General features: G+C 36.6%; 1 protein-coding gene across 3 annotated transcripts in view; it reads left to right on the top strand.

Annotated features, from left to right (window-relative positions):
* ST8SIA4 (ST8 alpha-N-acetyl-neuraminide alpha-2,8-sialyltransferase 4) overlaps positions 1 to 15,829 on the top strand; it is a 100,887-nt gene that overhangs the window by 1,101 nt on the left and 83,957 nt on the right. For all 3 annotated transcript variants that reach the window (XM_060146172.1, XM_060146171.1, XM_060146173.1), the window contains exons 2-3: positions 5,749 to 5,880; positions 14,794 to 15,051. In XM_060146172.1, the coding sequence (XP_060002155.1) occupies positions 5,749 to 5,880; positions 14,794 to 15,051 (390 nt within the window). The remainder of the gene's footprint in view (positions 1 to 5,748; positions 5,881 to 14,793; positions 15,052 to 15,829) is intronic.

The following is a 15,829-nucleotide window of genomic DNA, read 5'->3' as shown; positions in this document are numbered from 1 at the left end:
ACTTCCTTCCTCCCTCCCCCCTGGCCTCTGTGTCTTTGAAGTTTACCCAGGAGGTGGTGGCAACTTTGTGTTGCTTACATAGCTTGGAAGCGTTTTCTGAGGATGTGAACCTGGTTGTCAACTCTGTTCAAAGTCCTGTTTCGGAAATCCTGCCTCATCCGGAGGCGTCTGCTATCGCTATCGGAAACTCCACACTGGCAGAGATGCCAGCCTGGTTTTTATTTTCCCTAAGATTTATGAAAACCAAGATAGAACCCTTGCCGTTGGGGCGGGTGGGGTCGGGGGTGGGCGGTGGACAGGACTGCTAAAACGTGTGCGCGCGTGCACACACACACAAACTTAATGCACTCCGTTACTTAATATTCCTGCTCCTCCCTAAGTAATGAGAATTTAAGTCAGCAAGACGCCGGCTTAAATTTACAGAAGAAATTGTTATTTTATAGAAAATTAACATAGAAGTACAGTCGAAAGCGACTGGAAGAGAATGAAAAAGCTAATAAGGGATGGGCTGGCTGATTGTTATTCATCAACAAATCTCTAAATGGTCTATGTTGGGGGGAAACACGCCGAACTGTATGATGTTAACACAGGGAGTGGGTGGGTTGAAAATTCAGCCTAGCTCGATTGTCAGAAAAGAAGGACTCTGGGCGGGGGTGTGGGCACCCCCGGTAGAGACCTGTGCTTCCCAGGCAGACAAAGGGGTCTTCAGGAAGGTGGTGAACCGGCGCGTGGGGGAGAGGCGGAGGCTGGGGCGTGGGGGTCGAGGCTCTTTGTTCCCTTCCCGGCTGGTGGGCTCCGAAGATATGCCTGAGCCCAGACAAAGCGGCCAAGCCTCGCCAGGACTCTGAGGTTCGGGCCCTTGGCTGGCAACCCTGGAGAGCGAGAGTGGGAGGGACGAGGCAGGCGAGAGGAGGCGCCACACGCCACCCAGGCGTCCTCTCCGGGCCTCTCTTAGCCGCCGGCAGGAAGGAGGAGCGTATCCCGAGTACTCCGGGTCAAATAACCGACCTGGGATGCGCCTCATTTCCCGGGCGACGTTCCTCCCGTGGCCTTTCCTGGACGCCGCCGGCCGGTGGGCGCTGCCCAGGGCGCCGAGGAGGAGTAGGAGGCGGGCGCAGGCAGGGGCGCGGCGGTCGGGCCAGCTGGGGGTGAGGGGATTCTCTTGCACCTTTTTCGGGCTGAGCTTGCTTTCCCTGCTCCTTCGAGATTGCGCGGGGCGGGCGCGGGTTCATCAAACAGAAGAAGTGCGCGGCGGAGCTACTGCTGCTCCGCGAGAGCTGGCCGCGGGGGTTGAAGAATGAGTGAGGAGACGCGGAAGCCTTTACTGCAGGAATCAGGCCCCCTTTAAAAATAAAAATAATAACTGCTGCTCAGTCGGCAACCGGGCTCCTCCTTCCTAATTAAATCCCGCAATTACGGCCGTGCAGGCGAGACAGCGCGCGTCTCCCGGTGCCCCGCAGCGTCGAGGCGGCCGCCGCCAGCTCTTCCCTGAGCCCTTGGGGTTGGCGCTGCCGGGGGCAACGTGAGGACAGGTAGTTCCCCCTGAGCGCTGTTTCGCTTTTCCCTCACATGAAACGTTCAGAGGAAAAGCTTGTGATACCAGTTTATAATTTCGTTTCAACTCCAGAATAGTGCTTCTGGTGGAGGAGTTGACTCATCAAACGGCCTTCTTCTCCTTGACTCTCTTTCTACCCAAGCCACGTGGAGGGACTCGTTTTGAGATGAGTAAACTAGAGTGGCGGTTTGGCCTCAGAACCCAGGCCAGTCATCAGCAGTGAGGTAAACGGCAGTCCCTGACCTTTTGGGGGACACTGCGTGCCTTGCCAGTGGGCAGCGGATTCAATTCTTAGAACATCCTCCTAGATTCATATTTAGCTTCCCTGCTACCATTTTGCAATAGGCAGCAGTTTCTTTATCTATTCGACCTGCCTCCGTTTTAACACTGGAGGCCCCATCTAGAGTCAGTGTAACAAGGTTCTTGTATGCAGTATGGAGCAGTCATTCCACAGAGAAGGAAAAAGAACAGCAGCCCAGCTTTCCTACCAACCATCCACATTCTCGTTTCTCCAGAGGAATATTAGCAGCATATTTGTAATATGGAATTATTGGAGAATAGGTCAAGTAATAATTGGACATTTAAAACTGTTTCCTTCGAAGCTAACCTATCAATTGCCTGGTCTGTTGACTAGTGAAGTTTAACTGAAAGGGCATTAGGGGTGTGAAGTGGTCTATTCTTAATTGATATTTTTTTCTTAATGGGAAAAATGGCACTTGTCTCACAACTGGCCTGTAATTTTACTGGCTCTGTGTGCTCTTTGGTATAATTAGAAATATGTTAACTTAAGGGTCCTACAGGTAAAAATATGTGGGTATACGCATTTAATGAAATAATGTATTTGAAAGTGTAACAAACTTTAATACCAAATAGACATTTGCTTTGATTATTATTCCTTAAAACTTGCTACATACTGTTTTCCTGGGTGACTTTAAATGACACTTTAACTTACTTTCCTTACTATCTACAGATTTCATTTTTAATTTGACTGTGTACTTTAGGTTGTCTCACTGGATGATCAGCAGTATTAGTTCTGAAACTTATGATAGAAGTGACAGTGGAGATAAGCATTCATACTTAGAGTATTATCACTGTTAGCAATGGTAGTTCCAGTTTGTTCTAGGGTGGAAACACACTCTTGTAACTCAGGAAACCAGAATCTGCATGTTACTTCATATGTTATATTTGGAATTCTACTAAAAGCCATAGGCTGTAAGTTAAGGTAGTACATCGCATCTTTATTTTTAGTTGTTTGGCACTTAGGGAATGAAAACACAGAATTGCCTGCTGTTTGTGTTCAGGCTTAATTTGATGCAAGTTCTTTTCATTTAAATGACTTAAATTTTTATATTAAAGAGAAAGTTTAACCTAAGGGAACACATTCATTCCAAAGCCAAGTCAAGAAGAGCTTACAGTGGGGTTCATTGCAGGGCTTTTGGGGACCTAATTTCATGAACGAAAACTAATCTTTTGTGTTATGTACTTCAGAATTAATAGAATAAATTGTAGTGATGCCTGGCAACTCATATTTCAAAGAAAAATATTTGTAAAGACTAGTAATATAACTGCTGATTAGCTTCTGTCACTGGTATCGCATAGATGACCATCTAACTGGGTTTTTCTTAGCTCGATATAAGCAGGGATACTTTATAATATATATTGCTTTATTTCTTTTATATGTTGTGTAATTATCCCTTTAGAAGTACGTGTTGAATCTTCCTGTATACAGCCCCATCAGAGAAATGTTTTCAGTGCAGCTGTTTAGCACTCGTCTCTGATCTGGGATGAGAAACTAGTAGGGGGTGGCAACATCCTTCATGCCTTGCATTCACAGGAAGGAAAAGCCTATTCCAGACCGAGTACTACCAAGGTCACAAGCAGAAAAACCCCTTGGGACTCATTTCACCTTATACAAAGAAACTTGCTCCAAAGCCTCAGGTTGCTGGCAGCCTGGCCTTCTCACTCATGAATTCCATTGACTTCAAGAAGTGTGACTAGTTGTAAGCTATTTTCATTCAAAATTCTTTCCAGTGGTAAAAGTCTGAAATTTGACTTATCACCAGTTCAAAGAGCAGAATAATGTGGTAGCATTTCATTAATATAAAACTGATTTAAACTTTTAAAGCACTTTTTTTAAATCTTAGAGGTTCTGAAAAGCCTCCATACAATATCATAGCAATCATTCTGCCGTATAAAAATGTATCTTTATCTACCTGTCAGTAAAGCAATCTCCCACAGATATTTAAAATGCCAGCTTACTTCTTCTGTAAAAGTTTATTGGTGGTGAAAATAATTATTTTAATTGTAGCAATCCGTGGTTAGAAAAAGATGATATTGACAGGACAGTTAGTTATTAACAAGATGAAGATGGGGAAGGTCCCTACCCCTAGAAATGGTGAGAGTTTGTGTCCATATTCTTGAAGGCATATCTCCAAAAGTGTGAAGGTTAACTCCGTATATCCACGTTTTCATTCATATGTAATAGTTATTATCATTAGACGTGTAATATAAGAATTGACTCGGGGCTACTGAGTAGTAATTGCACCCTATGTTTCCTTGCATCCTAAATGACCTCTATAAAATGACTATGATTAGCCATGCATAGGCATGCAAGTGTATCATTTTCATCAGTAGGACAGTTTAAGATATTAATTTTTATAGAGTTCTAAATTTCACAGGGAGTAGTTGCATTTGATGCTTTGAGTTGCTTCAAATTGGAACTACATGTTTAAAAAAGAATGCAAACCAAAATACCAAACTATCAGCCTCCAATTACAGAATTCATCTAGCAGCTGTTGCACAGGCAATGTTTCCATTGATAGTAGGGGAGGATTGCCTACATAATAAACACAGATTTAGACTTTGTGACTGAGCAAATAGTCGTGTTACTTTTTTTTTAATTTTCGGAACGCGGGCCTCTCACTGTTGTGGCCTCTCCCGTTGCTGAGCACAGGCTCCGGACTCACAGGCTCAGCGGCCATGGCTCACGGGCCCAGCCGCTCCGCGGCATGTGGGATCTTCCCGGACCGGGGCACGAACCCACGTCCCCTGCATCGGCAGGCGGACTCTCAACCACTGCACCACCAGGGAAGCCCTAGTCATGTTACTTTTTAACTATGTTTTTGAGATTCTAAAAAATTGAGGTGACATGTAATGAAATACAGATATTGAAAGGGCTATGCCTAGAGAGGTGGCTTTTTTATTCTCTGAATCCGGGTTTACTTGTATAAAGTACCAAGGAATAGTCTACTGAACAATGAAGAGGTTCATCTATAAAGGTACTAATGGTATAAATGCGATCATAGGTGTCTGTCACCTACCACCAACACCCCTGCTAGTAGCATGCAGCATGATATACTTGCCTATTGCTATTAATTGGTGGGGATAGCATAGTTAATTATTTGATATAACAGAAAATACCAGTAATAATGGCTACTGAATGAGTTTTCCCCCCATTGCAATCTCTATCTCCCCACCACCAACTATCAGGGAAGCATCTCATTGTTGAGATGTTTTGAGACCAATGTAATTTTAGAATTAGCACTTCAATTGTGTTTTATAAATTACTTTCACGTGCAGAGCTCCACTTCTCACAAAGTCAAAGCATATTAGATAATGTTTTTGCAATTTTCAAGGTAAGGTAAAGTCACGGTGGCTTTACCACCGTGAAAGAGAATATTGTCAAAGGACATATGGGCTAGCAAGTGATAGAATCACAAACATGCCCAGATCACCTGTCATTCAAAGACTTCTTACTCCAAAACAAAAGCTCTTTCCATTATGTCTGTATGTCTTCTGTGACAATCTTAGGAGTCACAGTTACACAGATGCAGGAGAATTGGCCAAACATCCTGTCTCTATTGTTAAACACAGCAGGGGAGGGAGGGGCTAAAGGGGAACAGAACTGCGATGAGAATTTTTTTCCTGAAATACTACAAAGGTCTTTTCTTTGGATAAAAATAGTTTTATTTCAAAAATAATAAGTAAAATAATAAGTGTAAATGATTCTCCTGATAAAGTCATATTCACCTAGTCTTTATAATACCTTTCATCATGCTTACACCTCTTCTTCTAACAGGTAGAAAAAGTTGTATCTACAAGTTGTCACCAGTAATCTAAATCAAATTATGTATTATGCTGTTTATACAAAATGCTTCTTACTTTCACAAAGCTGCCATTGTGATTTGTTTCAGAGATGGTGAGCTGTGTTTGAGTCGATCACTTGTCAATAGTTCGGATAAAATCATTCGAAAGTCTGGCTCTTCAGTCTTCCAGCATTCTGTAGAAGGTTGGAAAATCAATTCCTCTTTGGTCCTAGAGATAAGGTGAGTTTCTTTAATAAGGCATAATAAATTTCATATCATGTTCTAGAATACATTGGGCTTGGCAAACTTATATTGAATGCTTGATTTATAGTTTAAGTATGAATACTTCAGTAAGAATGAACAGGCTGTTAATGTTTCTCACTGAAAGATGTGAAACTATAAAACTGAAATCATTATACAGCCAGAAATATAAGGATGAATATGTGAGTTTTTAATATACTGTCTTTATACTAATGAAATAAAATGTTCGACAGAATCCTAATGTTTAACACACTTTTCTTTATTACTCAGGATGGACGTATATTTTGAGAATTATCTTTAACTTCTCTAAAGTCTTCATACTGATCTTGTGTTTTCTCACACTGGATATAAGTAGAGCCTATTCAATTGCCATTTAGCCAACAATTATAAATAAATTTGACTTATTCTATGAAGGGGTATTTCTATGTGTGCTCCTATAATAAAAGTCTCAATAATTATACCCTAAATAGGTAACAATTAGCAAATAAGGCTTCTAGAGTACAGGTTTATTCTCTGTAAGATTCTGGTATTTTCGCTTAGATAAGCTCTTGAAATCAAACTCAGTGCCTACATATATCCATTATATCTTGTTTTCTTCAATTATAATTCTCTAATAAGAAAGTTAGGGGCAGACCTTCCTAATTATGGAGGAAGCAAGCAGATCATTTTCTCTATAGTTACGTTGCTCTATTGGTTGGTATGTTTAAATCAGCATTTCAGTAAATCAGAACTCTTTAAAAAAGTTCAAGAGAACAGCCGTCCTCTACATAATAAAATCATTGCATTTTTCTAGTATTGGCAAAATGCTAATTACTCCACGATTGGATACGAACACACAGATTTTGTAAGAGTAGGTTAGTTGTTACGAGGGTAAGCTGCTGATCTGCTGGGGTTTCTACCTCCTCACTTCTTGGATCACACGTACGTATAATGTAGATTATAAGCCCCTTTAAGGAAGAGTCTACTACCTTCATCTTTAGAGTATGCATCGCAATTCATAGAATGCATTGCAGCAAAGGCACTCACTACATGTTGAAATATAGTTGAAAGAATGTCTGGAAATTAAAAAGAAATGGGTGCCATGGAAATGCAGGAATGGTTAGACTACTTTGTTTTAAAGCTTTCAAAGTGACTGGAATGGAGACAGGAATCAAACCATGGCAATGTCAAGTGGTGTATGTTTGGCTGTTTTTAGTTTAGGGTGAGCTTTGTGTATTTGTAGGCAGAGTGCAAGAACAGTGAGATGAGTAGCGTGTGATGTAGTGCAACTCTGACAGAGTTTATAAATTGGTGTCTTCTGTGTAGAATATGTTCAGAAAGCAATATTTATTTCAACTGAGTGAAAAGAAACTTAAAGCAGTACTAAAAATTAGCAGATTCCTTATAAAAGTACAGATTTTCATATACTCTTAAGAAATTTTAAAATGTGACAACTCTGGACCTGTGTTCCTCCTGAGAACTCTTTGGCCGAAGCCAACACTAACCACGAGCTCTCCAGTTTGACAGTTTTACACCTGGAGCTCCCTTTTCTCATGATACCTACCTAGTGTCTTCCTCACTAACTCATACTCCTATACCCACATTTGAATTTAGAAACCCTGTAAGGGAGGAGATAATTATGAGGAAAAAGCTACAGGATATGGAACTAGATGGGGCCATAAATACAGTGTGGTTGAGTTTAGCACAGAGTAAGGATTTATGTTTCTTAGAAGTAGATTGGAAAGAGAGAAATATGGGTGATTAAAAAAGAAAATATTTGATCTCTGAGGATGCCTAGAAAGAGAACCTTCAAGTTTGAATGATTTGGCAAGAAAGGTGTCAATTATGTAAGGCTCTGTAGATCAGGTAAAGGAAAGTAATGGAAGAAAGTAAAGTAAAATAAGAAATTGTAACAGTTTAATATATCTAGCCATGCTAAATAATATATCAGATAAAGTCTAATAAATAAATTAAATACATAATTAACAATAGTTTAATCAATATATCTGGCCATGCCTTCCTAGTATCTATGAAAAAATGAATACTATAGATGTGCATGAGGCTACATCTATTGCTATTTTTAAGATATTCAAGCTAAGGGTATTTAACATAAATTGACCCAAGCAATTTATTATTGCAACTTTACAAATTAATGAGGGTTGCATTCATATCTTTGAGGGTGATTTATTTTCAATTATAACAGCTAATAATATGAATGAAATGTTAGTACTCTTCATATGGTTCTCCTTAACAGATAAGTAAACAATAAAACAGTGAGCAAATATTGAATAAGACATACAAAGTTGTCACTTCCTTACAAGGAAATAATAATTTGTAAAACCATTACTGTACAATGTACAAACAGTTCATAAAAATTATAATTGCCTATAGCTGTAGTGACTAGTAAGTATCAATCAATTTGACACCTATAATAAAAAATTTAGAATATAAAAATACCTGATTATTGGCTTAGCTTTCTTTTTAAGTCATACTTGAAACTAATCTTAAAGTATTTTGGTTATTTTCCTTTGTTTTTTCCCCACATCTATAGCATTTATGAAGAACCACATTATTTTGTGTCTATGAGTGGGTATGGGCATATTTTACAAGTGTTTTCAAAATTCTACTTTGAAGCTTTTGATTAAGATGTTACAACTAATCATTTTTGATCTTACATGATTGAACTCTGCTTACAAATCTTTCTCATTTAAAAAATCTCATTAAACTTAATAATGCACTTGTGATATTCCTAATAAATTATTTATCTATTTGCATTAAAATGTGAAACAGTCACTGAAGATAAATTGTTTTTCCTTACATTTGTAGACATGATTTTCTTTCTTATTACTGATTCTTCCAGCCCTATATGCACTCTACCACTTTCATAAGCACATCAAGAATTGATTCATATATATTCATCAAACAACTGTACCTCTGGGGAGTTGTCTGAGAGAGACGGTTTCATGTATTAGTTCATTGTACTTTGAAAATTCATCAAGATTTAGGGAAGTTCATGAATTCCACAGCTAACTTCACAATTAAACTAATTAGCTTGGTTAAAGGCTTGATGTTATTGGTAGTAGTTCTTTATTATTGTAAGCTAAGAAATGATACATTTAAGATGTATCAGATGTTGTGAGTATATCTGTGAACATTGTACTGAGAAATTATCTAGTCATGTCCAACACTTGTGACTTGACTTTTTTCATCTTCGGGTTGTTTCTTTCTTTCCCCCTCATTTTTCATATGTTGGATAGAAACCTAAAGAATTACATACAGTACCAGATATGGATGTATAGAAATGTATGAGCTCAGCTACTCATCAGGACCAGAATAAGCACATCATAATTAGTCAGCAAAAATATTTTCAACTCTTAGTGTCATCATATATTGAAGTTCTTAACCAGATAAGGTTTGCAGGTTGACTAAACATAATTGCAAATTTATACGTGCTTCACCTGTCAAAAAGAATTTGCTGTTGCATGCATTGATTTACTTTAGAAAAAGGTCCACATACAATTCAATAGCACACGTCGTGGGTCACACAGCTTGTTAGTCCCAGAGTCAAGCTTCAAAGCCAGGCCTGACTGTGGAGCCAGAGCTCTTATTATGAGATAAATCTTCTGGAAGACTATTGTTTAATACTAAAAATGCATACTATTAAAATGCATCTTTATGAAGTACAGAGAAGTTGAGTTTTTTGCTCTAAAATAATATGATAGTATTCATCCAATATTACCAAATGCTGGGCCAAATATCAAATGTCTATCTGAGGTGTAAACTAAAAAGTGCTTTCTTCAAGCTTTTTTGAGACAATTTTGCCTTTTCATTTGGTTGTGCTCAGGGTTTTTCTTTTAATACTAACTAGAATATTTTTCCTATAACAGCTAAGACCCTTAGCTCAGAAGCCCTTACAAGCTATAAGTTATGTTTTTTTCAGAGCTTCGAGGCATATTGCCTTGCAGAAATAATCTCTTGAGACAAAAAATTGTGTTCTGTCTGCTTTTTGTAGGCATAATGAAACACTTGGCATTTCTTAAACTTTTTTTTTTCTTTTTAGTAAACTATGTCAGTAACAACTGAATTGATTCACTGATTTTTGTCTGGAGTCAAAAGTTTGCAAAAACTGATTCCTAATATATGTATCACTACCTAATTTGTTTCTCAACTTGAGATGCATTCCAGCTGTAAGATTTGCCTCACAATACTTGCTGATGGAGTCAACAATGTCATTTAGATTAAATTTTAGTTGCCACAGCACATGTGCTTGTTGTTGACAGGAAACCTACAGAGAAGAAAGAGTGGCACCTGGTGATAGGTTAGCTATATGTAACATTTCACAAGTGAAAACAATGTTTAGAAAATTAATTCCCCAGGACTCTGCAGCTGCTATTTCAAGTGGTGGGTGATGTTGAAAGGGAAGTTCTACTTGAAAATTCAGCTGAAAAGTTTCTGTATAGAATCTATTCCTGTCAGTTTCACAGTCTAAACCAGTCTTTCAGTTTAAGCCAGCATTGCCTAACAAAAAATATAATCTTTATGACTAATTTTTTAGTCTTACCAAAAGTGAAGCATATTTCCTGATTTCTATCAGTTATCTTTATCGTTAAAACAGTTGCTGAAAAAAAAAAAAAACAGTTGCTGAACTTAGGTGTTCCCTTTTCGAATAGGGTTTCAAAAGTTACATTATGCTTAACAGAATGACAGAGACCTGTAAGGAATCTTTTGTTGTTACTGTTCTTTTAAGTCACACACAAAAAACACAATCCTCTGCTTTAAAAATCTGGTAGTAACTCAACCACATATTACAAAAACTTATTCTGGTACAGCCTGCATATTAAACATCGGCTTTTGTTGATTCATGCCTCCTTAGAGCCCAGAAGTTAGAGTTTTCTTTCTATCTCTCTCATTCTAAAGTAATTTTGTTTAACTTGCTGTTTTCATTTATATCAAGTACATTTTGAGCAAAGTGTATATATTCTCCTTGGTAGTACTTAACGTGTTGTTTCAGTTCAGCATAAGTACAAGAGTTTTTCAGGCTTCCAGTGATATTTAGTTAATTACATTTAAGCACTAGTTTTCTTCTTTCTTTTTTTTTATAGATTTACAGTGTGAACAACAGTTAGACTTAGCAAATCCATAGAACTTTTACAGTCCATTAAATCTATAATCTAAAAATACCTACAGCCTACTAGGGAGAAAAAAAAAACTAACTTTACTGTTACCAGAAAATATTAAGCATTTTATCAATATATTCACTCATAGTAATTATTTTCAGTCTTTCTTGCATCCTACACCAGGAATCTTAGCTCAGATAGTTTTCCATGTATAGATTTAAGCCCTAAAATAGAAACAAAAGTTTGGTTCAATGCAGGATAAAGAACAAACTAGAGACATTCAAGGTCCCCCCACCCTTTTCAGTTTAAAAAAGCAAATTCAACACTAACAATTGTTCTGAGTTTTCTCTAAGAAACTTACATTTTTATATTTTGATTAGACTGGGTGAATTGGTATTTTGTATTCTGTCTTGGAAAATACTTTTACTATTTTTTACTGCTTCCATTTAAAAAGTAAACTGTTGAGCCTGTAAGACATCATTGGAGTAATACATACAATAGTATCATCTGTACTTAATAATTATTTATCACATTAAGCATTATTTTCTTCCTGAACTCTTACAGTCCACTTTTTAAATATCAATTTTCCCTAAGAATGAATAAATTAAAGGTGTTCTCTTATACTCAGATTTAGAAGACATATGTTTGAAAATATTTTTGCTGCTAACTTTCTATAACACAGCAAAGTTTCTGTGATTGCAAAGTCCCTCTTGCTATCAGTTGACAAGCGTTTAAGTGTTAACTTTATGAGTAAGGGGATTTTCCATTTTGGATTTCCAAGCTAAAGAGTCTTCTTTGAAATCTGGACCTCTATTCACTTCATGCTTGCAAACATGCCACTACTTGTGAGTGGCATCTTCAAATACTTACAGCAACCCCTTTAAATTATGTTCAAAGGAAAATAACACCATCTAGTTTGGCGATCTGACCACATCCGTGCAGCCTTCATTTTAGAGTCAAGCTTGTCGTTTTCACAGGAAATGAAAAAAATTTTTTTGTTGAAATACAGGTGTCAGGCATTATTTAATTTTTTCACCAAACGAGTAAGTGGTAGTTAATTTGTACAAAAGTTGATTGCTGCTCTTGGTGCTAGCTGTTAACTTTTGTGAAGAATCACATGTGCTTAACATAATGAAAGAGTTTTCAATTTTCTGCAATTCATATGCTCTATGGCTCCTGATTTCACCAGCAATTCTCTTCTTATGTAGTCTGTACTTTGTTAAGATTATTATAATGCCTGATAATTTCTATTAATTTTAAAATTTCATTTGTAGGGCATTTATATAGATTTTGCTGTACAAATTTTACTCCTTGCAAACCTGAAATTCCAAACATTTGAGAAAAAAAAATTTTTTTTTTTTTCTTCTGCGGTGTGTGGGCCTCTCACTGTTGTGGCCTCTCTCATTGCGGAGCACAGGCTCCGGACATGCAGGCTCAGCGGCCATGGCTCACGGGCCCAGCTGCTCCATGGCATGTGGGATCTTCCCGGACTGGGGCACGAACCTGTGTCCCCTGCATCGGCAGGCGGACTCTCAACCACTGCACCACCAGGGAAGCCCGAGAAAAAAATTTTTTAAATGGTCTCTTTTTCAGAGAGTTGATGGGTGTATTCCTTGTGTATAAAATCTGGCCAAATAAAGTATTCAATCATCTGGTTTCCTAATTAGATCACACGTTAAAGTGGGACCTATTTAAAGCAAAACAAAATAAAGAAAACAAAAAGAAAGATGAGTTCGTTATTTTACATCCCTCCTTGCTAGTCATGCTTCTGGTTTATGAGTATGATTTGGGGAATTGCCCTTTTGATGGAGTGATAGGAAGAGATCATATTTTGTGCTTAATAATAAAATTTATAAATAGTGATGGAGCTTAAACAATAATAGCATTAGAGGAAAATGTCTATCCTATCATGAATGTTATAATAATGACATTGTTTTGAGCATTCTGAAAATTCAAGCTTGCCGTTAAGAGCACTTCAGTAAGTATTATCCAACTTCCAACCCAGAAGACTGCTTTCTCAGATTACTTCTGGGTGGTATATGTTTGGTAGCATGAGGATCAAGCAATCCCAAACTTTTGTAAGCCAGATTCATAGATTTCTTTGTCAATATAATTCTCTCAAAAACTTACTAGGCTCCTGAGCTATTTCTTTGGAGTTTGTTCCTGGTATGAATAACCCCACCTAAAGATTGCTTCTGAACACAGTTCTTTAGCCTTTGGATTCTCCCCTAATTATTCTGACCTAACCCTCCTTTTCTACAGTTTATTGGCAGCTACTCTTAAAACGTTTGAATCTATAGAATTAGGGGAGAAGACAATATCCTTCTTGCTGCTGGCATGGCTCTGATTTATAGTTGTATCTCTTGCTAATTGGATTATTGGAGTCATTTAGGAGGTCCCAGTTACTGGACTCTCACACAGTTTAGATTATAGGCCGTTGCCAGAGATATTCCCCTCCACTCAACTTTCAACTTGGGTATTTCATGTCTGACTTCGCCTCTTAGTTCCTTGCTAAAATGGGTAACCAACATAAAACAACATACTAGCACCTTTTAACCAATTATCCAAGAGCAACAAGCTTATTACATATAGGGTATGACTCCTAAGTTATTATAGACCACAGTTTTATAAGGTGCAATTCTGTATCATGCCAAGAGTCACCAGCTTTCCAGGCAGCCATATCTATTTTCTTATTTTCCATTATCTAACTTAATATGTGCGTATATGTGTATGTAGTATCTCATATCTTTTATCAGATTCTTTATTAGTTATGGGATAGGCTAAGCTTCCATAAAAAAGGAGACTTTAAAATACAGTGAATCAAACAAATCAGAAGTTTATTTCTTTCTCCTATAGTGATGCACTTGATCCACTCATATCCTGTTTAAGAGAACTAATTCGTGTGACCACACCCAGCTTCACTTGGGTTTGGAAACTTGGAAATGTTCTAGCTGAGCATCAGTGTGGCCAAGTAAAACTTAGAAGATTCAAATAGGAAAAGAAAGAAGGGAAGAAAGAACACTGAGGAACAGTTAGCTATCTCTGCCCTGCAAGGTCCAATGTTCTATCTGTCCATCTTTTCCTCTGATATAGCCATCTTATTTCCTGGATTCTTGAGCTTGGAAGAAAACTTTCATATATATGTGTGTATATATATATATATACACATATATATATACATATATATATACACACACATATATACATATATATGTGTATATATATATACACATATACACATATATACACATATATATATAGTGCTGTAGTTTAACTTTACTTCAAATAATTATAATATACACATGATTTCGATAAATGTTAATAATTTTATTAGAAAATTCAATCCTTTTAATAGAGTTAACTAAATTATGATTCTAAACAATTTCAAGTTTTTCTATTCACCTTAACTAGACAACACTGAACAAAATAGATGATTATAGATAATTAAGCCTGGCAGAATACTATCTAGCTAAGGAAAGTCAAGTCATGGCAATAGTATTTCATTTAATAAACTTTTCTATAAATTTTGATAGGGGGCCTTTTTCACTCCACAGATAGGTGTGTATACTATATATCTATTTACAAAATCATTGAAAAACTATGTGCAAATGACGTTTTAAAAATATATTTTATTTCCTTTAGAATCTACTTAATTGGTTGGTTTAGTTACCACCTGAATATTAAAGTTTAGTGATTTAACAATTTATATCTTATCATATGTTACTTTGTAAATGATATTACCAGTCCTTGGACATGTTGTCATTAATGGAAAACTTTGCTTGTGTCTCAAATATAGGAAGAACATTCTTCGTTTCCTAGATGCAGAACGAGATGTCTCAGTGGTCAAGAGCAGTTTTAAGCCTGGTGATGTCATACACTATGTGCTGGACAGACGCCGGACACTAAATATTTCTCAGGATCTGCATAGCCTCCTACCTGAAGTTTCACCAATGAAAAATCGAAGATTTAAGACCTGTGCAGTTGTTGGAAATTCTGGCATTCTACTAGATAGTGAATGTGGAAAAGAGATTGACAGTCACAATTTTGTAATAAGGTGAGCTTTCTTTTGTTCCTAAAGATTGTAATTTCTTCAAAGACCCTTTATTTAGGAGTAGAACACTGGCAGAAATGTTTAAATCTAATATTAATATTATGAATTATTGAAATCTCAAACAAATATTTATCTTTTATGTCTTTATTTGTGTAGTATCCAAATTTACACTTACCCTGGAATGTAAAATTAAGATTATTATATCATTGAAAGAAAAGATGATCTCATAGCAATAAGATTCACACCAGCTTTCCTTTTTGGCCAAATGACAATTTTATTAAATATAATACACAGAAAAACTATTTTATTCACTAATAGAAATAATTATTTATTTCTATTAGTGAATGAATTAATTCACTTAATTAATTACATTCATAATCCTATTTCTATTCAATAAATTATATTATTTTATTTATTCATAAAATTATGAACATTACTATACAATGATGTAACAGATATAAGTTAATTTTACTTTTTTAATGACAACTATTTAGCATAGTCTAAGAACATAATTTAACAAGTTTATATTTGATACCTTGGACCAAATTGCTTTCATCACTCTTTATACATGGTACTTGTGTATGGTAGTATATTTTAATTTTTTAGTTTTCTCACAAAATTAAACATAGCTATTTGTTTTTCATTGATGGTCAGCAGATATTTGATGAGTCATGTGTTTAGTTCTAGCTTTTGATTAACTGAAAAAAGACAACAGTAGACTTAAGGTTGTAATGACAACAGATATTAATTAGCACTTTTTAATTCTCAGTATATCTAAATA

Source organism: Lagenorhynchus albirostris, chromosome 3 (genome assembly GCF_949774975.1).
Source record: "Lagenorhynchus albirostris chromosome 3, mLagAlb1.1, whole genome shotgun sequence".
In the NCBI taxonomy this organism is placed as follows: domain Eukaryota; kingdom Metazoa; phylum Chordata; class Mammalia; order Artiodactyla; family Delphinidae; genus Lagenorhynchus; species Lagenorhynchus albirostris.
This window is presented reverse-complemented; position numbering and strand designations above follow the sequence as displayed.